Here is a 24,909-nt window from a genome sequence, read left to right on the forward strand (position 1 = left end):
TTACTGTTTAGGTGTTGCTCTAGTGTTCTGTCTTCCCGGCCGAGCTCTGTCATGTTGCAGCGGGCTTCCCATGATACATACGGGGATGATCCTCTTCTTCCTGCCTGGCTCTTCGACCCACAGCCCCAGATCGTCATCGATTTCACCTGCGGCGCCGACTCTGCTGGTGACTCGTGGTCCATCCAGCCGCCGCCAGCGCCCATCCCCCCGCTGCGCTATTGTCTGGAGTTTTACTACACTGTGTACTCTGATTCTGTGTGAACAGCGCGGATTTTGCGTGTTCAAAATGGGGGAGTGTGGAAGTAAAATTGGACATTAGTAGGCCCGGGAGGGGAGGCATATTGGGTCTGTTATGTCTTAGGCCTTAGGCCAGAAGAGATTGTTTTGAATACTGTGTGACCTCGCTTTGTGATAGCTGCCTGCAGTTGGCTCCGCAGAAGCTCGGACCTTGGAGGGGCAGACAGTGGAGCAAAGGGGGGGAGAAACCACTTGCAGGAAGAGACTCGAAGCCACCCCAACTGGTGCACAAAGAGTTATAAAGCTTAATAGAATAGTAGTAGTAGTAGATATATAATATGTTATATGCAATTGATCGCATCATGTTAATCATACTTATGTTAATCATACCAATCATATGTTAACCATGTATTTTCAGTGATTCAGGGATAATACGTCAATGTGTTAATCATTAATCAATGGAACACCCAAACATTAACAGTGATTCAATGTCATATAATTAATATCTATATACATATCTCATGTAGAGTCTAGAAGCCGAGGCTGTCTCCAGTAAGTTCCGTACAATGGGTGGATTTTACCTTGCTACCAAAGTGAACCAATGGAGCGGGAGAATTGTGTTTGTTATACGTTTCAGCTTAGTTTGTTGATGTTTCATGACCAATCAGGCCTTAGAAGGCCTGGTAGTTATGTTTTATCTACTGGTTGCTCTGTGTGCCGGGTGTGACTTGGTACCAAGTGCCAGAGTGTGATGGGAGCGCTTTGCTGAACTTGCTGGAATAAAAGAGATTTTCTTTACTCACCAAACTAAGAGGTCCAGACTTTTATTCTAAGTCCTTGATTTAAAATTTTTCTACCACAGCTACTGTAAAGGGTGTTTTAACATATGACTTGCCCGACCTTTTGAGAACAGACAACCAGAAACTAGCAGAGATATTGCAGCAACACGAAGATGTGTGGGCCAGACATAAACATGACTGTGGGAGAGTCAAAAACATGGAAGTGTATGTTCAAGGGGATGACCCCCCAGCGCAGAGACAATATAAATATCCTAGTGATGCAGAAACAGACATCGCTCATGTCACTGATTCGCTGCTCAAACAAGGTTTCCTAAGGACATGTGTATCCACAGTTAACTCACCTGTGTGGCCTGTAAAGAAACCTGATGGTTCATGGAGGCTGACCATTGATTACAGACAAATAAATGCTCCAACACCTTCCGCGGCTACGGTGGTGGCAAGGACGCCAAGCGTAATGGCTAGTTTACAAAGCACATCAAAAATATACTCCACTCTGGATGTGTCCAATGGATTCTGGTCAATTCCAGTGCATCCTGACAGCCAGTATAAATTTGCTTTTACCTTTCGAGAAAAGCAGTACACTTGGGTTGTTTTACCACAGGGTTTCCACAACTCACCAACACTGTTTCATCAGTATATGGCTGACATTAAAGAATGTGAGCAAACCAGAGCAGGCTGTTCAATATGTAGATGATTTTGATCCAGACAGAAACTGAGGTAGAGCATTTTGAAAAAAGCAGGGCTGAAGCTGAACCCAAAAAAGGCCCAGTTATTTGTGTCGGAAGTGAAATTCCTTGGTGTCCAAATAACTGAGGGGGGTCGAACACCAGACCCACAGAAGGTAGCAGTGGTGCAGAAGTTGCCAAGGCCACACACAGTAACAGCATTAAGGTCATTCCTGGGCATTGTAGGTTTTAGCAGAGACTTCATAGAGAGTTTTGCAGAAATAGCTGCCCCATTACATGACATTTTGAAAGGAAAGAGAAATAAAATGTTAGGGTTAATGTTGCATGACTAATTTATAACCACTGTTTCTGAGAATTGCTGCACATCTATGTTGTATGGAGTCGACCAACTTCTGGCACCTGAGAACAGGTATTCCAGCCCAGGATGATTGGACTGCATTCTACAGTTCTTCTGCACTTCTTGGTTTTGCCTCAGAAGCAGCATTTTTGATGTCACCCCACAAGTTTTCTATTGGATTAAGGTCCGTGGATTGGGCTGGCCGCTCCATAACATCAATCTTGTTGGTCATGGAACCAAGTGTCAGGGTCGGCCTCCCGCTGTGGTCCTTCCGTGCCCCTTCCCCGTTTGACCAGCAGGTGGTGCTGGTCATCCCGTCCATACGTCAGTCCTTGTTTCTCCCCTGTCACTTGTCTGGTCTTGTGGCTCAATGTATTAAGCATGTGCTGTCTGTTTGCCCCTCGGTCCTGAGTTCCCTCTTGTTGTGAGTTCGAATCCCGCCTCCTCTGTTTTTGTATTTAGCTCCCTGGTGTTTTCCTTTATGCTTAATTATTCCTGGTGTTTGCTTTGTAATTGGTTTTGGTTTTGTTTCTTGTTCCCCTGCTTATGTTATTGCCTATGTACCTTCCGTGTGTTGATATATGCTTCCTTGGTTAGTGTTTAGTTTCCCTGATTGTTAGTGTCTTTGAGTTAATTGGTTTCACCTGTGTCCTGTTTCCCTAGTCTTTGTTAATCAGCCTCACCTGCCCTGTGTTAGTCATTACCCCCGTAGTATATTAGTTCCTGCCTTTGTTCTGTTCCCCGCTGGTTCATCGTGTCGTGTCTCGTGTCTAAACTATTGTCTCTGAGGTCTACGCTCGTCTATGGTTTGTCTAAGTCGTCTATGCCCTTGTCTAGGCTTGTCTCTGGTTTTTCCCTTGATTGTAGTTTACCTTAGTGTCGTGCTAGTTAGTTTTCCTTGTGTGTTATTTAGTCTAGTTAATTCCACCCTGTTTTAGTTTTGACCCCTCGTGGTCTTTTTGGTTTTCTTGTGTTTTGTTGTCTTTGTTAATAAACCCCTCTATTGTTCCTGGAGCCGCAAGTGGGTCGTCCGCCCCTTATTTGTGCACCGTTCCCGTTCCCGTGCCCGAGATGCCCGCAACCATGACACCAAGATGTTGCTCGTTCACTGTGTTTGGGGTTGTTGTCTTGTTGAAACACCCATTTCAAGGGCATTTCCTCTTCGGCATAAGGCAACATGACCTCAAGTATGTTGAGGTATTCAAACTGATCCATGATCCCTGGTATGTGATAAATAGGCCCGACACCATAGTATGAGAAACATCCCCTTAACATGATGCTTGCACCACCAGGCTTCACTGTCTTCACAATGTACTGTGTTTGGGGGTCATTTGACAAACTTTCTCTTTAGGCCAGTCAGTGTGTTTTTTGGCAGATTGTAACCTCTTCAACACGTGTCTTTTTTTCAGCAATGGGATTTTGCAGGGGCTTCTTGCAGATAGCTTGGCTTCACATAGGCGTCATCTGATTGTAACAGTACACAGATAACTTTAGACCTTCTTTGATCTTCCTGGAGCTGATCATTGGCTTCGCCATTTTGGCTATTCTTCGATCCATTCGAATGGTAGTTTTTTCGTTTTCTTCCACGTCTTTTAGGTTTTGGTTGCCATTTTAAAGCATTTGTGATCATTTTAGCTGAGCAGCCTATCGTTTTCTACACTTCTTTATATGGTTTCCCCTTTCCAATCAACTTTTTAATCAAGGTACGCTGTTCTTCTGAACAATGCCTGGAACGACCCATTTTACTCAGAATTTCAGAGAAATGCACTATAACCAGCATGTACAACATTTGCTGCCTTCCTTACTTAAGGCCCATAATTAGCACCTGGTTTTTCACAGAACGAATGACCTCACTAGTTGAACTTCACACTGCTATTATTTTGAACACGCCCCTTTCAAGTAATGATTGTTACACATAATCAGCAGCATGCATGTCATGACTGTTGGGTGTTTTGGTTTCCGTTACTCTACATCTACTAGTAAATTATTTGCCATGTAGAAATATAATTTCTACCAAAAACAGTGACTGATCAGGTTAGTGATGTCGGACTGCTATTATTTTGAACACAACTGTATAAAAAGTTTCAATTGACCCCAAAAAAGCAACTCCAAATTATCTTATTTTATCTGGGTAAATTCTACAGGTTATTTTTTTCCCTGTGCAGAAAGAGGGATCTGTGTACAGCAGCTGTGGCCCGTGTCAGCTGTGAATCTCTTCTCATCCACGGATACGGTGGAGACGGCATACTCCAACAATAGTGAATTGTGATGAAGAAAATTGTGTGTTGATGATTTAAGTGTGTTAACGACTTAAATCTCACTGCAGTTCCGCGCATTTATATTCAGGAATATGACGCAGAATGTAAGTTATAACAAAATTATTTGGCGGTGAGAGCTTGTCCTCTTTCTCTCATTGTTCCTAATTCTTAAATCACATGGATAATATCCTCAAAAATCCTACCCTGCGTCATAAACCGCTTCTGTGTTTGGTACGATACTGATAATTTCCTGTCTGTAAATGAAAGTGAAAGAGAAAAAGTCAGAGTCGCCATTTTAGCAAGAAACACGAATAAGACGCTGGAATAATATAAAGATATTTTTTATTGCAAGGTAAGATTATAGTCAGCAGATACAAATAATAAAATAATCATGTTTAACCTGCGGCGTCTGCAGAAAATTTTGATTGGGGGGAGGGGGGGGGCGTCGGGATACAGTTATATTTATGGGGGGCGCACTGTACCATGTCTGTTTTGTGCTTCTGCTTAGAAAATAAAATAATCCAAATTTCGTTTTTTATTATTTTGATGTGCGGTGTCCGCCCCTAAAATCTGCCCCTGTTTAACACACATGCTGGATTTAATACTTCTCAGTATAATTAGACGTTTAATGTAATTTGATACACTGTAAATAATCGCATGGGGTAAACGTTATGGAATAATTTACCGAATGTTAAGCGAATTAATACGTTTATATAGAATGTTTTAATGACTTGAGTTCACCTGAAATACAACGCTGCCGAACATATACCGTGTGGCACTACGGGAATAAAGTACATAAAGCTCGAGAAGCCTCTGGCTGCAGCCTGCGGGAAGGCGGGGTTGGACACCTAACACCGCCCACATCCAATACGGCCTACCCTACGTCACCCCACGAGCCCGTCAATCGTGCCGTTCATTCGTCCTTCGTTTACGCAAATCATGCTGATGTTCTGAACTTCTGAAGAAGCATTTTACAGCGATTGGTTTAAGCTTTAACCCAGCAGTTTGCTTTACAGTAAACTTCTTTTTTCTTTAGTAAGTAAACAGTATAGTAAACACATAAACCAGTAACATAGCTGTTTATTATCAATTACAGTATTATTACAAATTATGATTTTTTTATAATCGTATAGGAGCAGCCTCATGTATGGAGTCCGAAACGTCGCTATGCGGCGCATGATGGTGCTTCATTCATGGTCATAACGGTCACATGGTGGGCACATCAGGACTGTATTTAAACGTTTTAGGACTATTTACCCTTGTTTATGTCGCTGTATGATGTCCATAATATAATTTCAATCTGATATCAATCTAATGCTTGTCTGTGTTGATTGGTTAATATATTGATTGGTGTATTAATATAGCCGGAGAGTAATAAAACCCATTGCAATCAAGTATGCAGTGCATTATAAAAGTATTCAGTTATCACCATTTTACTCAATTACAAAGGATAGTTAAACGTTTTCCAAATGAGCATTTTATTGCATTTCCAAAGGCACTGTAAGTTATTTCTGTGCCAACATTAATTAATTAAATAAACTTAATTAAATAAACATAATTTAATGTAGATATAGATGACAAATTATTCACAAATGATACAGAGGACAAAAAAATATATATTTTATATGATTTATTCAAATTAGATTTCAGTCTATTCGAGTCACCCTTTTCATGTTCTGAATCTAAGGGCAATTCTTAAGGGCATTTCAAGGAAAAATGGAGCACTCATAGTAATACAAGAATGACTTGAATTACACCATGATAATTATCAATATCATTTGATATGATCACGATAAAAATATTTTGCTATATCACACAGCCCTAATGGATGCTACCACAGTGGCGTTGCTAGTAACCCATAGGAAGCATGCTGAACAGTCATTTGAGCAGACAGTAATATCTGATGACGCACAAAGTCTTTAAGTGTTAAGTCTTGTTAACTACACGGAAGATATATTATCAGCAAGAAGGTCTTTACCTAGTTACCATAGTTTTGGTAGTGAGCTAACTGATGGAAACGTTTAACCAGCTGCAAAGCAACCACATGCAACCATGCGGGTCCCACAGCAAATCTTTGTGCAATAATTGACAGTCAATAGTGTGTCTAGCAGAAACAGTAACAAACAAAATAATAAATAATAGATAGCACTGTTATTACACTGGGACACAAACTAAAGATTTTTAACTTACTGACATAACAGGCACTACAATGCTTCCGTTCTGCAAGTTCGCTTTGGCTTCCGCTTTAATTAAGACATGTTGGACATGGGCGTGGCTTTCACGGTACGAATGGGCTGTGTTGGATGTGGGCGGGGTTGGATGTCCAACCCCGCCCTCCCGCAGGCTGCAACCAGACATACTTGTAAAGCTCTGAGGCTGTGTGGTGTTTTTTTAAGAAAAAAATGGCGATAACTGCTAGTGTGACATTGTTATTCCAACAGTGTCCAGTTCAACGTAAAATTGTTGATTATTAGATATTGTATTTGTATGTGTCTGTTTACCCTTCATGTTCACAGAGGCCTCAGCAGGAATCATCTGCTCTGGATCAGCACCAAAATGGGGGGAGCTGCTTCTGAAATGACCCCCCCTGTGGAGTGTAAATCAAAGAGGCCTGAGAGGTAACAGTGTTACAGCCCACTAGCATGCATGTCTCTGTGGGTCTATAGTTAGGCCATAAGGTAAAAGTAAACAGGGTTCCTAGCTAAGGCTGGGGGGCACATTAATATTTGTAGTTTAATAATAAAATACTGCATTTTTTCTTTCCCCTTCCTTCCAAAATCAGCCAGTTCTTCTATTTTAGCGGGAACCATCACATCATCCCTCCTACCCTAAATGACCACACACCGTAAACGCTGTAGAGAACAAATATATATACAAACTAACTGGGAAAAAGGAACAGCAGCCAAGTCTAGTGACAGAGGCTGTATCAGTGATAACTAAACCTTTCATACAGGAATATTAATGTTAGATAAGACAGTTTATTTCACATTAAAACTAAAAGTCTGCTTGCATGAAGAGCTTCACAGCAGCTTAAGCAGAAGACTGATCAACTGAAGGTTTAATGTGATGCTGCAAACATTGTATGAATTACATTTATATAATGAGGATTTGTTTCCTCTCGCTGCCCACAGTGTCCTGATGGAGAGAGCAGGCTCACCTGTACCCAGCTGTGTTTCCCTGAAGAGTGACAGGTCAATGGGGCTCCCACCCAGATTCAGAGAGGGACCTTTTCATACAGATCAGAGGTAAATGTGCATTTAAAGAAACACTGTTTAAAACAATCACAGTCAGTCAAAAGGCATACAGGCACACAAGCTTATAATAGTTACTTCAGCATTAGTTCAAATACAAGAACTCGTTGCCATAGGTGGAAATTAGCGGGAGAACATTTCAAACTGGATTTAAGGAAGCACTTCTTTACACAGCGTGTAGTCAGAGTATGGAATAGTCTTCCTGATAACGTAGTGCAAGCTGAATCCTTGGGTTCCTTTAAATCAGAGCTAGATAAGATTTTAACAACTCTGAGCTATTAGTTAAGTTCTCCCCAAGTGAGCTAGATGGGCCGAATGGCCTTCTCTCGTTTGTATAGTTCTTATGTTCATATGAAAATAGCTTTTTAAAGAATGCTATTTAAAGAATAGCTTTTTTAACTTTCACAAATCCTATATTTTGAAAATTTTAACAGAAGTTTTTTCTTTATTTGATATAAACTTCATCTGAGGATGAGGATTACTGCAAATAATGGAATTGGAAGTTAGTTAATTGAAAATTGTATTTCAAATTTCAATTCTCAGCGTACAACTGGAAAAAAGCCAGCTGACCTGTACACAGCTGGTATCCATTAAAAATGACTGAACAATAAATTGTCTTCTTCTGGGACGGATGTTTCTGTTTCATTAAGAAACTAAATGCATTCTCATGGACTCAGATTAACAGGTTAAATGGACCAGTCCCTGTTAACATTTACAGCTTTTTGCAGACACTCTTATCCAGAGCGACTTCCATTTTTCCTAAATTCAGGAACAGTCCCCCTGGAGCAAGTTGGAGTTAATGGTCTTGCTCAGGGACCCAACTCTGGTGGTGGTAGTACAAGAGGTGGGTTTCAAACCCATGATCTCTTAGTTTAAAGGCAAGCATTCTAACCACTAGACCACCTAGACACCAGTCTGTTAACAACTCACTGGGTTGTCCTGTTATTTTATCAGAAACGAAAAAAATCAAACAATTGCTTTCTTACAGTTTGCACACAGTACAATCTTGTCATGCCCACTTGGAGTGTGCAGCCTGGATTTTTGGTCTATTGGACTTTTTGTGAGTCTGGACATGTCAACTGTGCATGTACAATTGTTCCTCAATTCTGGTGGAATATCATTGCTGTATTCATGCACCAACCATGACTGCCTGTGTCGACTGACAAATGCAGTATACTGTATATGCAGACTTCTTAACCCACTATCAGTGAATGTGCTCCAAGATAGCGCCCCCTGGAGTGGATGGCAAGAATGATGTTCTTGAGTTTTGCCATCATCCTCTTCTCCACTACTGCTTCCAGTGGGTCCAGGGTCAGTCCTGTGATGGAGATGGCCTTCCTGATGGGTTTGCTCAGGGTCAGTCCTGTGATGGAGCTGGCCCTCCTGATGAGTTTGTTCAGAGTCAGTCCTGTGATGGAGCTGGCCCTCCTGATGGGTTTGCTCAGGGTCAGTCCTGTGATGGAGCTGGCCCTCCTGATGGGTTTGCTCAGGGTCAGTCCTGTGATGGAGCTGGCCCTCCTGATGAGTTTGTTCAGAGTCAGTCCTGTGATGGAGCTGGCCCTCCTGATGGGTTTGCCCAGGGTCAGTCCTGTAATGGAGCTGGCCCTCCTGATGAGTTTGTTCAGAGTCAGTCCTGTGATGGAGCTGGCCCTCCTGATGGGTTTGCTCAGGGTCAGTCCTGTGATGGAGCTGGCCCTCCTGATGGGTTTGCCCAGGGTCAGTCCTGTAATGGAGCTGGCCCTCCTGATGAGTTTGTTCAGAGTCAGGCCTGTGATGGAGCTGGTCTTCCTGATGAGTTTGTTCAGAGTCAGTCCTGTGAAGGAGCTGGTCTTTCTATTAAGTTTGTTCAGAGTCAGTTCTGTGATGGAGCTGGCCCTCCTGGTGACTTTGTTCAGAGTCAGGCCTGTGATGGAGCTGGTCTTCCTGATGAGTTTGTTCAGAGTCAGTTCTGTGAAGGAGCTGGTCTTTCTATTAAGTTTGTTCAGAGTCAGTTCTGTGATGGAGCTGGCCCTCCTGGTGACTTTGTTCAGAGTCAGGCCTGTGATGGAGCTGGTCTTCCTGATGAGTTTGTTCAGAGTCAGTTCTGTGATGGAGCTGGCCCTCCTGATGACTTTGTTCAGAGTCAGGCCTGTGATGGAGCTGGTCTTCCTGATGAGTTTGTTCAGAGTCAGTTCTGTGAAGGAGCTGGTCTTTCTATTAAGTTTGTTCAGAGTCAGTTCTGTGATGGAGCTGGCCCTCCTGGTGACTTTGTTCAGAGTCAGGCCTGTGATGGAGCTGGTCTTCCTGATGAGTTTGTTCAGAGTCAGTTCTGTGATGGAGCTGGCCCTCCTGATGACTTTGTTCAGAGTCAGGCCTGTGATGGAGCTGGTCTTCCTGATGAGTTTGTTCAGAGTCAGTTCTGTGAAGGAGCTGGTCTTTCTATTAAGTTTGTTCAGAGTCAGTTCTGTGATGGAGCTGGCCCTCCTGGTGACTTTGTTCAGAGTCAGGCCTGTGATGGAGCTGGTCTTCCTGATGAGTTTGTTCAGAGTCAGTTCTGTGAAGGAGCTGGTCTTTCTATTAAGTTTGTTCAGAGTCAGTTCTGTGATGGAGCTGGCCCTCCTGGTGACTTTGTTCAGAGTCAGGCCTGTGATGGAGCTGGTCTTCCTGATGAGTTTGTTCAGAGTCAGTTCTGTGATGGAGCTGGCCCTCCTGGTGACTTTGTTCAGAGTCAGGCCTGTGATGGAGCTGGTCTTCCTGATGAGTTTGTTCAGAGTCAGTCCTGTGATGGAGCTGGCCCTCCTGGTGAGTTTGTTCAGAGTCAGTCCTTTGATGGAACTGGCCCTCCTGATGAGTTTGTTCAGAGTCAGGCCTGTGATGGAGCTGGTCTTCCTGATGAGCTTGTTCAGAGTCAGTCCTGTGAAGGAGCTGGTCTTCCTATTGAGTTTGTTCAGAGTCAGTCCTGTGATGGAGCTGGTCTTCCTGATGAGTTTGTTCAGAGTCAGTCCTGTGATGGGGCTGGCCCTCCTGATGAGTTTGTTCAGAGTCAGTCCTGTGAAGGAGCTGGTCTTCTATTGAGTTTGTTCAGAGTCAGTCCTGTGATGGAGCTGGCCCTCCTGATGAGTTTGTTCAGAGTCAGTCCTGTGATGGAGCTGGCCCTCCTGATGAGTTTGTTCAGAGTCAGTCCTGTGATGGAGCTGGCCCTCCTGATGAGTCTGTTCAGGGTCAGTCCTGTGATGGAGCTGGCCCTCCTGATGAGTTTGTTCAGAGTCAGTCCTGTGATGGAACTGGCCTTCCTGATGAGTTTGTTCAGAGTCAGTCCTGTGAAGGAGCTGGCCCTCCTGATGAGTTTGTTCAGAGTCAGTCCTGTGATGGAGCTGGCCCTCCTGATGAGTTTGTTCAGAGTCAGTCCTGTGATGGAGCTGGCCCTCCTGATGAATTTGTTCAGAGTCAGTCCTTTGATGGAGCTGGCCCTCCTGATGAGTTTGTTCAGAGTCAGTCCTGTGAAGGAGCTGGTCTTCCTATTGAGTTTGTTCAGAGTCAGTCCTGTGATGGAGCTGGTCTTCCTGATGAGTTTGTTCAGTGTCAGTCCTGTGAAGGAGCTGGTCTTCCTGATGAGTTTGTTCAGTGTCAGTCCTGTGATGGAGCTGCCTTTTCTGGTGGTTTAGTCATTTTGGCAAGATCGCCGACTCCAGATGGTTGATTGCGTTAAAAACAAAAGAGCACATTAAGGCTTCCAGATCAATCACAATCCTTTAACATTAACATTGACACCTCTAAGGTGTAATATTAGTGATACGCCAATAGTACGGTATTGCTGGGAATTTTTCTCTGATGGTCTCACTGCTTGTCATATAGAAGGTGCGTTTGGTTGCCACACGCTTCATATTGATAAATAAAACTTTGTGTCCTGTTTTGAACCAGCATGAGACGCGACTGAAAGTCGCAGCACTGATTGCTGGTGTCTGTGACTGTAAGCACTTGCATTCTCTATGTCCCAGTAGATCACGATGATTCAAGGGGTGAAATAAGTTTGTAGTATTTCCAGTTTTAGTTGGCACAAATTTTACAGTTACAAACACAGCACCAGTATGTTGTGTGTTCGACTTCTTGAAACTGCCAAAGTATCACAGCACCACTGATGTCTTTTTACCTGGTTTATCCACAATATCTGCGTTTTAACCCTTTCTCGCATATTTCAGTTCGTAACTCGCTGAAATCTTATTATAGAAACGTGAAAAAATGCTGACTAAATCCGTAATTTATCTTCTTTTCAAAACGTCAATTGTCGGAAGTAAAATGAGGTTGAGTCGGCAAAAAAGTAAACCATGTCACTTGTACAGTAGTACAGCTCTCACCTGAAGATCGCTATTCACATTCTAAATAGCCGCATTAGCGCGTATTCAAATTGCATTCGTATGGTAATTTGATGAACAACGCAACAGTGAAACGCGATCCAGATACATCCCCATCAGCACCATAAAAGGGAGGGGGGGATGTGAACAGGTGTGAATGGTTCATACATACACATGAGAGCTCCTACATATTCAATGAAAGGAGCCAGAAATAGTTACATGAGTTAGATTTTTCTTATTTATTTATCCAACTGAATGTTGCAACTACACCATTTAGTCATCTTCATGTAGCCAAGACTTTGGTGATCATTTGATGTCAAATTACAAACTTCACATAAATCTGACATATTTACAAAGTACACTAAGAATAAGATGAGTTACATCTTAAGTTGATTCGTACTTTACAAGACATTTTTCCAGAGTTGTCCACAAGAAGGTTGGAGCAACACAAATATTACAAATATTACAAAGACTGCATAAATGGATACTTTGTTAAATGTTTGCTTTTCTTTTCTTTTCAGTTGTGTGATTCAATAATTGCATATATTGCAGGGAGGAAAGGCAATAAGTATCATAGGACTGGAAGATATTAATACCAACATATCATGTTATGCACATGCAGTTCTTACACCACTAGTCAGCTAAATTAAGATCAGGGTTTTTTCACTTTCAACTCTGTACGGTCATTATAGCGCGGGGAGTTTACATTTTTGCTCTGTCATCAGTTTGTGGAATTTTAATTATTCCTTTTCAAGATGCAAGCAGAGGTAAAACTACTGGCTCAGCATTTCTGCCTGACGCCCCTCCTACGGTGCCGCTTGGCCGGCTGCAGGGTCATCAGCCGGGAGCCTCCCTTCACAGATGTTTCGCTCCTTTAATCCCGGAACATCTCAGGGTGGTGGAGCAGCGAAAGGGACGTCTCCCTAACACTCCCTGCAGCCTGCCCTGAGATCCCTCTCTCCCCCACGCCTTGTCCTTCCTTCGCAGCCAGAGCCAGAAGCTCCCTTACTCTGCCTCATGGGCTAGATCTTGCATTGCTCTCCTCTGCCTGTGGCCTGTGAGACCAAAGGTGTTCAGGAGCCACTGCATGGATGTTCCAGCAAAGCCCCTGCACCTGACTTCCACCGGGAGTGTAAGAGCCCTCCAGCCGGCTTGAGAGCATGCAGCAGCCAGGTCTGCACATCTCTCTCTCTTCCTCTCATAGGCAGCCTCCATCTGCTCCTCCCATGGGACGGTCAGCTCGTTGGCGGGTGTTGACCAAAGCACTTTGTCAGGGCGAAGGGGTGAACTGGTGATCTCAGCCGGAAATTTCAGCTGGCGACCTAGATCAGCTGCCAGCTGCCACTCTCCCCCCGGGGACGAGAGGGTGAACCCTGCGTTGGTGCTGCGCTGTGCTACTCCCCCCTGCCTAACGAACTGGATCCATCCCTGGGATGATGGGATGCTGGTACGGTTTACCTCCAGCCTCCGTGTCTCCAGCAGCTCAGCCAGCTTGCACAGGACTTTGTCGTGCCGCCATCTATATCTGCCCTGTGCCAGTGCTGCCTTGCAGCTGCAAAGGATGTGCTTGAGGCCTGGGTTTGGGGAGCTGCAGAGGTAGCAGGGTTCTTCTGAGCCATACCAGGCTGGGGAGTGTGTCATAAGTGGCCCTGATGAGGAAGCTCAGCCTTGCCTGGGCTGAGCTCCACATCTCCGCCCAGGTAATGGTCCTGCTGGTCACAGCTTCCCAGGTGGACCATTTGCCTCGCTGTTGTTGGCTCACTGCTGTAACTTTGTTGTACTCCTCATCCATTCTGGTCACCTTGGAGATGATGAGATCTTTCCTCTCCTTCTTGTTGGCTTTAGACCATCTTAGTACTGGTGTTCCCCATCCTAGTCCAGCTCAGCCAGGCTGCATAAAGCCCACGATCTCCTGGTGTTTCAGCCTCTCTGTGGCCATATCTACTGCTTGTGCTACATTCCACTTTCATCCGGTCCGGACTTGTAGGTCTGCATTTCGGATAGACGGGTCTGGCGAGTCTCGTAGCTCCAATAGGAGTCTCACCTTCTCCTTCTTGTAACCCAGGCTGATTGACTGAAGTGGGAGCTGTAGCATATTTTTGCCAAAGAGTGCTGCATTGGAGAGGCAGTGGGGGAGAGGCAGCAGGGGAGAGGCATCGGGGGAGAGGCAGCGGAGGAGAGGCAGCAGGGGGAGAGGCAGCAAAGGGGAGAGGCAGCAGGGGGAGAGGCAGCAAAGGGGAGAGGCAGCAGGGGGAGAGGCAGCAGGGGGAGAGGCAGCAAAGGGGAGAGGCAGCGGAGGAGAGGCAGCGGGGGAGGCTGAGCCAGTTCCTGATGTAATTGTTGGCCTTTGCTTCCAGTTTCAGGACTGTTGTCATGGTGATCTCGCACAGCTTCAGTGGCCACATCATGCGTTGGTACAAGGTGACCTGGTAACACCAAACCTTGAATTTTCTGGGCAGGGAGCACTGATTGATCTTGTGAAGGCCGTCCAGGAGTTGGGTTGTAATGGCTAAGGCCATATGCTTGTCGGAAAGATCAGCCGTCTATAGCCTTCCGAGGCTTCACACTGGTTCTTCCACTACCAGGAGAATCCTTTCGCCATCCATGGTGAAACAGATATTGTCATTCCTAACCCCCTTCCGGATTGAGAGGCTACGGGACTTTGTGGGCTTGATTTTCATGCGGACCCATGCTAGCAATTCCTCCAGCCTTTTTAGGAGTCTTGCTGTGCACGCTGCTGTTTGGAGGAGCGTGGTGACATCATCCATGGAACTCCGTATGGGCGGGAGTCTTTGGCCTGTTTGGGACTTTGCCCCTCCAACCATTTGTCTCCCACCTATCAGGATGATCTCGAATGCAGACGTAAAGAGGATGGGAGAGATGGATCATCCCATTGCTATTCCCTTCTCCAGCTGGTGCCAGGCAGTTGTGATGTCCCGGGTTGTGTAGCAAACATATAGGCTATTGAAGTAGTTTGCTATCAGCTTCTGGATGCTTGGTGGTACATAGAAAAACTCCAGGGCGAAGGTGATGAGCTGGTGGGGAACTGAGCCGAAGGCGTTTGCGAGGTCTAACCAGACAACATGCAGGTCCGACTTGCTGTGCCTGGCTCTCTGGATTTGTTCCCAGATCATCGTAGCGTGTTCCATGCAGCCGGGGAGCCCTGGGACGCCTGCCTTCTGGCAACCAGTATGGATGTCATTGTTGACCAGGAGGAAGTTGGTCAGGCATATAGCCAGGATTAATCTAATATATGTTTAAAACTCAGTTTAAAGTTTACCTCCACTGTTTTTGCATGAGCACTGCATACATTCTCTCTGACAATCATAATCATTTTGATCCTTGCTGCTTATACAAATTTGTGAAAAATTTATGCTGAACTTAATTTTTGATATATAAATACACCAATTTCTTACAACAAAATAATAAAATAATACCATGCTGTCCTAGTATATTATACAAAATATTTTATCCCATGTTCCTGCTATCTTGTTGTATCTGTTCTGATCTGTTCTTCTAATTGCAATTTAAGCTTTGGGTCCTTCCTTTGTCCACATATCCATTATTATTACTTTTATTTTTTGTTTTATTTTGTTTATCATTGTTTTCTGATTTCGCCACTTTTTCAAGAGGCAGTTGTATTGTGTTTCAGAAGCAGGCTACTTGCATAACCATAACCAAAGACAGCATTTCAAGTCCCACCCCAAAGTATCAAAGTACCAAAAAAGTACCTCAGCTGGTTTGGCAATTTCGGTACTGGAAAGTACTATACGTACTACAAACTCCTGTGCAGTGACACTATCAAGGCAAAGTATGACCCTGAGGGTGCTGCTCTGTTCCCACATTTCATCCCTGAATGTAAGAACATTGTAAGAACATAAGAACTATACAAACGAGAGGAGGCCATTCGGCCCATCGAGCTCGTTTGGGGAGAACTTAACTAATAGCTCAGAGTTGTTAAAATCTTATCTATAGCTCTGATTTAAAGGAACCCAAGGATTCAGCTTGCACTACGTTATCAGGAAGACTATTCCATACTCTGACTACACGCTGTGTAAAGAAGTGCTTCATTAAATCCAGTTTGAAATGTTCTCCCTCTAATTTCCACCTATGGTCATGAGTTCTAGTATTTAAACTAATATTGAAATAGCCATTTGGCTGAGCAGCATCCAGACCTGTTAGAATCTTATAGACCTGGATAATGTCCCCCCTCAGTCTCCTTTGCTTGAGGCTGAACAGATTTAGCTCAACTAACCTTTCCTCATATGACATTCCTCTAAGACCAGGAATCATTCTTGTGGCCCTACGCTGCATTTTTTCTAAGGCCGCAATGTCCTTTTTAAGATATGGTGACCAAACCTGCACACAATATTCTAGGTGAGGTCTCCCCAAGGAATTGTATAATCTTAGCATTACCTCCCTTGACTTAAACTCCACACACCTGGAGATATACCCCAACATCCTATTGGCCTTTTTTATTGCTTCCCCGCACTGGCGAGAATGAGACATGGAAGCATCAACATACACACCAAGGTCTTTCTCATAATCAGCTACCTTTATTTCAGTAGGTCCCATAAAATACCTGTACTTTATATTTCTGCTCCCTACATGGAGTACCTTACATTTGTCTATGTTAAATTTCATCTGCCAGTTATCGGCCCAGTCACTAATTAAATCAAGATCCCGCTGTAGCTGCTGAGCCGCTAGTTCAGTATCTGCTACACCACCCACCTTGGTGTCATCTGCAAATTTCACCAGTTTACTGTATATATTGGTGTCTATATCATTTATGTAAATTAGGAACAATAGTGGTCCTAAAATTGAACCCTGCGGTACCCCACTATGAACGCAAGCCCACTGTGACATTGTGCCTCTTATAACTACTCGCTGCATCCTATCTGTTAACCAGTCATCAATCCAGGTCGCTACAATTCCTAAAATACCTGTCCCTTTGAGTTTAAGTAAGAGCCTCTTGTGGGGGACAACATCAAATGCCTTTTGGAAATCTAAGTAGATGACATCATAGGCCTTCTCTCCGCCTATAAGCTGCTCAGATGCCCTGCACATGCGGCAGCACATGATGAAGTGATGATTTGAGGTGTGATGAAGACAAACAAAACTTCACACAGGAATCATCTCAGTCAGTATGTTTACATGCACACCAAGAAAAACTAATTATTGTGTTAGTCTGACTAAACCCAGACTTTTAAAGTGCATGTAAACGGCCCTAACCCCCCTCAAGGATATTTACACTGGCAGACTCCACCAGTAACAGAGCCAGTATCATCAAAGACTCCTCACACCCTGGACGCTACCTCTTCTCCCCCCTCATCCCAAGAAAGGTTATTCAGGGCAACTGGACTTGTTTAGTTCATTGAAAACATTCCGCCCTTCAATCCAGAGGGCTTTCTCAATTCTGACTGACTGGTTAGAGTAGCAGGTTTATAAACCCTGCGGAGCCCTGAAGTCGTTAATACTTGATGGTCACATGTGGGTTGTTGTGTCCCCTGGCTTTCATGTACGTCACTGTGACCACCTGGGCCAGGGTGTGAATGACTGTGAAACCGTCTGGGTAGAGTTGAAAGAACAGCATTGTAAGTGGGTGAATTATGCCTAAGGCCGCCTCTTCTGTTTAACGAGGGTCGTTTTCTTGCAGTAAACTGCTTCTCTCACACCTCGTTTGAACCAGTCAGCCTCCCGGTTCAGAATCTTAACGTCCTGGTCTTCAAAGGACTGGCCCTTGTCTTTCAGATGTACACTGTAAAAAAAAATGTTCAGCCAACTCAAAAATTCAAGGCAACATGCTGCGATAACATTTTTGAGTTAAGCTAGCCAACTCAATTACAGAAGTTTAACAAACCTATAGACAGAGGTTCAGCTAACTTTGACTTCAGAGTTAAGGCAACACTGTAATACAAGTTAGATTAACCTAGGTATAAAGTTTCAATAAACTTGGATTGTTAAATTGTCAACACTATTTTGCAAGTTCGATTAACATAGGTACAGAGGTTTAGTCAACTTTGTTTGAGGAGTCAAATTAAATACCTCCTGAGACCCAAGGAAAAAAGTGTCCTTCAATTGTAGGTTATTTGTCTTTGGAGGAAATAAGACATCTTACAATTTAGATTTTTTCAAATTTATTCTTATTTTAATTTCACAGCATGTCCTCTTTAGTGCACAACAAGAATAAATACGTTTCCCAACATCAGTGAAAAAATAAATGCAAAAATACAATGTCCACTACAATGGACATAAATGAATAGGTCGGGTCTCAGGAGGTTAAATAAACCTGCCTTGTTTAGGTGACATTTTAAGAGTTAATGTTTTCATTAACTTTTTTAAATAGCAAGATTCAACTGTAATATTTCAAGTTGCCTTGTTTAGCGTAATAAAAAACTTATATTACCATTAGAACTCACTGAAAAAATTTTCACGTAGGATTGATGTATAATTTTCTTTAATGTGTTCAACTTTAATTTTTTAGCTGCCCCATTTTAATATGCGCACAAGAAGTCATGAGGATCAGAAGAGCCATCCCAGATTTACCCACCATCATGAGAAAGACTCTGACCAAAAAGGACCTTGCAGCTTTTTTTTTTTTGTCTTATATTGAAGTTTTGCTGGCTCTGTTCTGACTGATCTTAGAGGTTAGAGAGCTGTGGTCTTGGTGGTTTTATAGCATGTTGATATCAAGACAGATGAAAAACTCTAGGAAACGTACTGGGTGTGTCTCCCGAGTGATTTGTATTTTAATGTTGTAGTGGTGTATTTGATTGCAGGTCCCGCCCTTTGATGATTAACATATTTGGAAAGGTTTCAGGACAGTTTCTGTGCAGCTCCTGGTACCACCCACTCCCCTTTAGACCAATGGTGCTGGATGTATATTTGCATAGTATGATATAGTACTGTCTTTGACTTAAGATTTTTTTAATCCACCATGATTGTGATGAATAGGGCAAGAGAACAAAAACCACATAAATGGCTTTAGTCTGCTTGCCAGTGAGTAGTTCAGATGGAGTATCCTCTACGGTTCAAAGAAAATGATATGGAAAATGATTTGCTTTGATTCACAGCCAAGACCCTCTAGGAAATGCATCCAGATCATACAGTATGTACCTCTATAATTGATATACTTTGAAAGAATGTGTTGCAAAGCACAACAAGATTTCTTGGGGATGCATACACATAAGAACAACAGCACTTAGACCAATTAATATACATCAAACCAAAAGCAGTAGCTGTTAAATGTGGCAAAGACTAATATCAGTGCCATACCATCCTCAATTGTGGTGGGTTTCTAAAAATTAAGCTTAATGAAAATCTGAATATTAAATGAGCAGAATGATTTCATTGGTTTTCAATCCAAGTTGTGGTCTAAAGACAAAAGGTACTGTTTCTGGCCACTGTATCTTGTTTATAGCTATTTATGCAAGGATGCAACAATGTGTTGTAATAAAGTGGACTGTTGCAGTAAACTGGCTTTTGGGTTATTTAGTTCTTTCAAATTATATTTATTAGTTGAGAATGAGCAGTTTTATTGGTTTTAAGTGCAAAAATCTAATGTATTAGCTTGACTACTTTAAGTTGAACTGACTTGAAAAAAATATATTAACCAAACTTGAAAAAAGTTTGAAAAAATTAAGTAATATTTTAAGTTGATCCAATGTTTCCTTTTTAGCCTGTAGGTTCTAATAGTAATATGTTTTTTAGTACTCTAAACAAGGCAACTTGAAATATTACAGTTGAATCTTGCTATTTAAAAAAGTTAATGAAAACAGTAACTCTTAAAATGTCACCTAAGCAAGGCAGGTTTATTTAAATTTAACTTGACTCCTCAAACAAAGTTGAATAAACCTCTGAACCTATGTTAATAGAACTTGCAAAATAGTGTTGACAATTTAACAATCTAAGTTTATTGAAACTTTGTACCTAGGTTAATCTAACTTGTATTAGTGTTGCCTTAAGTCTTAAGTCAAAGTTAGCTGAACCTCTGTCTATAGGTTTGTTGAACTTTTGTAACTGAGTTGACTTAACTCAAAAATGTATTGCAGCATGTTGCCTTGAATTTTTGAGTTGACTGAACATTTTTTTACAGTGTAGGTTAATCTAACTTGTATTAGTGTTGCCTTAACTCTTAAGTCAAAGTTAGCTGAACCTCTGTCTATAGGTAATTTGTTGAACTTTTGTAACTGAGTTGACTTAACTCAAAAATGTTATCGCAGCATTTTGCCTTGAATTTTTGAGTTGGCTGAACATTTTTTTTTTTTACAGTGTAGGTGAACTGCTGAGTCTTGTCCTGATTGGTTGGCTCTTCTGTGCCGTGCCATGTGTTTATTGAGCTGCTGTTTGGTTTCTCCTGTGTACAGATCTGTACATTCCTCACTGCACTGAACTGCATATACTACGCTGCTCTGTTTGTGTCTGGGTGTTTTGTCTTTGAGGTGGACCAGTTTCTGTCTCAGTGTGTTGCCTGGTGTGAAATGTGTAGCACTGCTACAACTGACAGGGAAGAGAACAAACGTAAGAGTGTTATCATCCCTTATGTTGCAGGGGTGGCTTAAAAGCTCAGGAGGATTTTCACGGCATCCCTGTACATTTCAAACACATTGTACTCAGACACTCACACTGTAAGAGGATGGCTGCTTCTTTTTGTATGTTGTTCTTATTTCTTATTTATTACTTTAACTTATATTGCTAAACAGAAAGCTGCTGAACTATTATTTCACTGTTTCTGTAATAGTGACAATAAAGGTCTGTCTGCCTGGCTGAACTTAATTTATGATGTAAGAAATACTGGTATATTTATATAATAGAATAATACTGTGCTGTCCGTCTGATGATAAACTGAGTTTATCATTTGCTCAATTTAGTTGTCTGTCCAGTATAGTTGTTTATGTATGACAATTACACATGGTGTTGGCATAACTGTGTAGTTAATTTACCATTCATAACTGTGTAGTTAATTTTACATCCATTAATGTGTAGTTAATTTTACATTAATTTTAACAATATAACTGTTGTTGGCTGCATTAGTTGATATTAGTTGTACCAATTTGATTTTATTTGTCAATCCAGATGTATAGCATTTCTTTCTAATTTAGATAGAGTTTTTAAATGAATGGAGGAAATATTTTTACAGTGCATCAACAATTTAAGCATGGACAGAAAATAAACACTTTTTTTTAAGGTCTATTGTTTGTAAAAATGTTGATATTGAGCTGTCAGAGACCATCATAAATTCTCAGGATATTTACTCAGTTTGCTGCCTGAGGATGGTGAATGAATATTGTTAGTTAGCTCTGCTAATTAAGCTGAAATCTGTTTGAAATCAAGTTACTCCCTCTGAAAGCCATTGAATACAAAGGGCTACATATCAAACTGTCCGTCCTGTCTGCCGTATCTCTGTGTGGTGGAGCAGGATGTCACTGGTTCTCTTCTGCTGTTATGAGAAGATTGATGTTATGAAGCTGCCCTAATGAGTAAAGTTTAGAATGACACCTTACATTTTTACACATTAAAATACACCACTAGGTTATTCTGTGTCAGCAGCAAGAGCACTTTTAATGGGGACCATTACAGACTTTCTGTTACACTTGTGTAGATTTGAGATCTTTATATTTCTGCCTTATTCACAGAGACCAAATGGAAGGATGCAATTCAGATCTACAGGATAAACTGGGTCTATATTCCATACTGAAGGTTTGTATTCATTGCTGAAATATATTTTCTGAAGTGTTGTGTGAATTGGCTTATATTTTATACAGCTGTACAGTAAGAAACTAATCATGTTAAAGGAAAGACATTCAAACCTGCAATTACAAATGAAACTATGAAATGGTTTGGCTCAAATAGCAACAATTAACTGTGATGGTGTATTTTAGTCACTAGAGGAAAATGCTGTGAGGTTCCTGAAGGACGAGCTAAAGAAGATCACGAGGTGCCTAGATCAAAATTACCCAGAATGTTCTGAGCCTCAGCTGGAGGAGGACAATGACCTGGACAGTGATGGTCAGATGCAGACGACCTGTGGTAGAGAGGGAGCTCTGAAGATCACACTGTACATCCTGAGGACCATGAAGCAAAATGATCTCGCCGATATGCTGGAGAAAAGTAAGAGCTAAATCTCATTCTGTGTGTGTTTGTTTTGCCTCAAAAAAATAGTATATGGAAAAAAACATGTATTACATTTCAGTTTATCATTTAATTTAATTTGATTTAGTTTTGTTTATATCAGTAAAAAATGTGTTTTTTCATTTCAGGGCATCTTCTGTTACAATGTCAGTGCAGAATCAAAGGGACCCTGAAGCAGAAATGTGAGTGTGTATTTGAAGGGAAAGCTAAGGAAGGACAGCCAACACTTCTCAATGAAATTTACACAGAACTCTACATAACTGAAGGTGGAACTGGAGCAGTCAGTGATGAACATGAAGTGAGACAGATTGAAACAGCATCCAAGAAAAGGCAAACAGAAGATACTACAGTCAAGTGCAATGATATATTTAAACCCTTATGTGGGCGTGAGACACCTATCAGAACTGTACTCACTAAAGGGGTGGCAGGTATCGGGAAAACAGTCTCTGTGCAGAAATTTATTCTAGACTGGGCAGAAGGAAAAGCAAACCAGGATGTTCACTTCATATTTGCTCTTCCTTTCCGGGACCTGAATTTGATTAAGGATGAATACAGTCTGATTGAACTGCTTCACCACTTTGTCCCTGATCTCAAATCAGTTGAACCCACTGAGCTGTTTAGGTACAAAGTCTTGTTCATCTTTGATGGGCTGGATGAATGTCGCCTTCCTCTAGATTTTCAGAACAATGAGAGCTGGTTTGATGTAACAAAGAAAATGTCACTGGATGTGCTGTTGACTAACCTCATTAAGGGGAATCTGCTCCCATCCGCTCTCCTCTGGATAACCTCCCGGCCAGCAGCAGCCAATCAGATACCTCCTGAGTGTGTCCACCAGGTGACAGAGATGCGAGGGTTTGGTGATGCCCAGAAGGAGGAGTATTTCAGGAGGAGATTCAGTGATCAGTGTCTGGCCAGCAGGATTATCACACATGTGAAATCATCAAGGAGCCTCTTCATCATGTGCTACATACCTGTGTTCTGCTGGATTTCAGCCACTGTCCTTGAGAAGCTTTTTAATGAAACTGACAGGGGAGAAATTCCAAGGACTCTGACTCAAATGTACACACACTTCTTGATCTTTCAGACAAGTTTAAAAAATGACAAGTACATGAAAAATAGTGAAACTAAGCTTAAGGAATACAGCAAGAAATTCCTGTTAAAACTTGGTAAACTGGCTTTTGATAACCTTGAGAAAGGCAATCTCATATTTTATGAGCAAGATCTGACAGAGAATGACATTGATGTCACTGAAGCTTCAGTTTACTCTGGAGTGTGTACAGAAGTCTTTAAAGAGGAGTATGGGCTGTATCAGGAGAAGGTGTACTGCTTTGTGCATCTGAGCATCCAGGAGTATCTCGCTGCTTTATGCAAGTTTCTGTCAAACTCATCAGCTGACCTGCTGAAGACTGCAGTGGATCAGGCATTAAAGAGCAAGAATGGACACTTGGACCTCTACCTCCGCTTCCTACTGGGCCTCTCAACAGACTCCAGTAAGACTCTTTTACAAAGGCTACTGGGAGAGACAAGAACCAGCTCATATGACATTAAAGAAACAACTAAATACATCAAGGGGAAAATAAAGGACAATTTATCTCCAGAAAGGACCATCAACCTGTTCCACTGTCTGACTGAGCTGGGTGACAATTCTATAGTAGAGGAAGTACAAAGATACCTGAATTCAGGAAGCCTTTCAGCAGAAGACCTCTCACCTGCACAGTATTCAGCTCTGGCGTTTGTGATGCTGATGTCAGATGAGGAGCTGGATGTGTTTGATCTGAAGAAATTTGTCAGATCAGATAAGGAGCATTGGAGGCTGCTGCCTGTGGTCAAGACATCTAGGACAGCTCTGTAAGTAAGGATTTGAAAATGTATCTTGTCTGGCAGTAACATATTAACATTGTTTAAAATATGTAAAATATACAATTTATTTCGCTTTGTCGGTTAATACCTGGGCTGGATTTGTTTTTGATAATCTGGGACCCAAATTTTATAATGACTGAGGGTAGTGATGTAATAAAAAAAACAAAAAGTAACATTTCCATTGCATTACCAAACGCCTCAGTAGTGCCTCATTGGACCGGTGTTCTATCAAATTTTCCTACCTTGTCAGAATTTCCTACTGCAGCATGTATTTATAGCAACATCTATCGGTTTTTGCTGCACTATCAAACAATCCTACCTGGAATCCTGCCAGAACATACTACCATCAGTAATTAACCTGTTTTAACATTATGTCCATCACAGTGTCATAATTAATCTACAGGTAGTGGATTCTGATAGTTCAGATACACCCATCAGAACATACTACCATCAGTAATTAACCTGTTTAAACATTAATTATGACACTGAAATGGACATAATCTACAAGTAGCGGATTCTGATAGCCCAGATGCACCCATCAGAACATACTACCATCAGTAATTAAATTGTTTAGATATTATGAAACTTTAATGGCCAATAAACCACATCATATTCTGATAGCTCAGATACTGTACATATCAGATGTTCTGATGGCTGTATCTGGGTTATCAGAATATGCTACCTATAGTTTATACATACACACACGCACAGTCTTCATTTATTTGTTCTATAACAATAATAACTAACAGTCATTTCTTATGTTCTCCAAAAAGTTACTGACATCTTGCTGGATTGCTAGATGAACACTGCTTCAGTTCCCAAACCTCTCCTCAGGGGCACCTCAGCCATTCCATGTATTTGTAAAGTTTCACCACCAGCTCACTTAATTCACTAATTTAACTGATTAAGAAAAGTCAATGAGGTATTGAGTTATGAGATGTGTTAGGGCTTGTCCTTTAAGGTGCGCAATTGCGCGTGCACGCCATCACGCGCCTAAAATGGTGAAGAGCTGCGCAAA

General features: G+C 42.1%; 1 protein-coding gene across 1 annotated transcript in view; it reads left to right on the forward strand.

Moving 5' to 3' along the window:
* The first annotated feature begins 14,983 nt into the window (after positions 1-14,983).
* Positions 14,984-24,909, forward strand: part of LOC140582482 (NLR family CARD domain-containing protein 3-like) — a 35,797-nt gene continuing 25,871 nt past the window's right edge. The window contains exons 1-3 of the mRNA XM_072706896.1: positions 14,984-15,118; positions 21,782-22,010; positions 22,160-23,879. Coding sequence (XP_072562997.1) covers positions 14,984-15,118; positions 21,782-22,010; positions 22,160-23,879 — 2,084 coding nt within the window. The remainder of the gene's footprint in view (positions 15,119-21,781; positions 22,011-22,159; positions 23,880-24,909) is intronic.

Source organism: Paramormyrops kingsleyae, chromosome 24, assembly GCF_048594095.1.
Source record: "Paramormyrops kingsleyae isolate MSU_618 chromosome 24, PKINGS_0.4, whole genome shotgun sequence".
NCBI classification, from domain to species: Eukaryota; Metazoa; Chordata; class Actinopteri; order Osteoglossiformes; family Mormyridae; genus Paramormyrops; species Paramormyrops kingsleyae.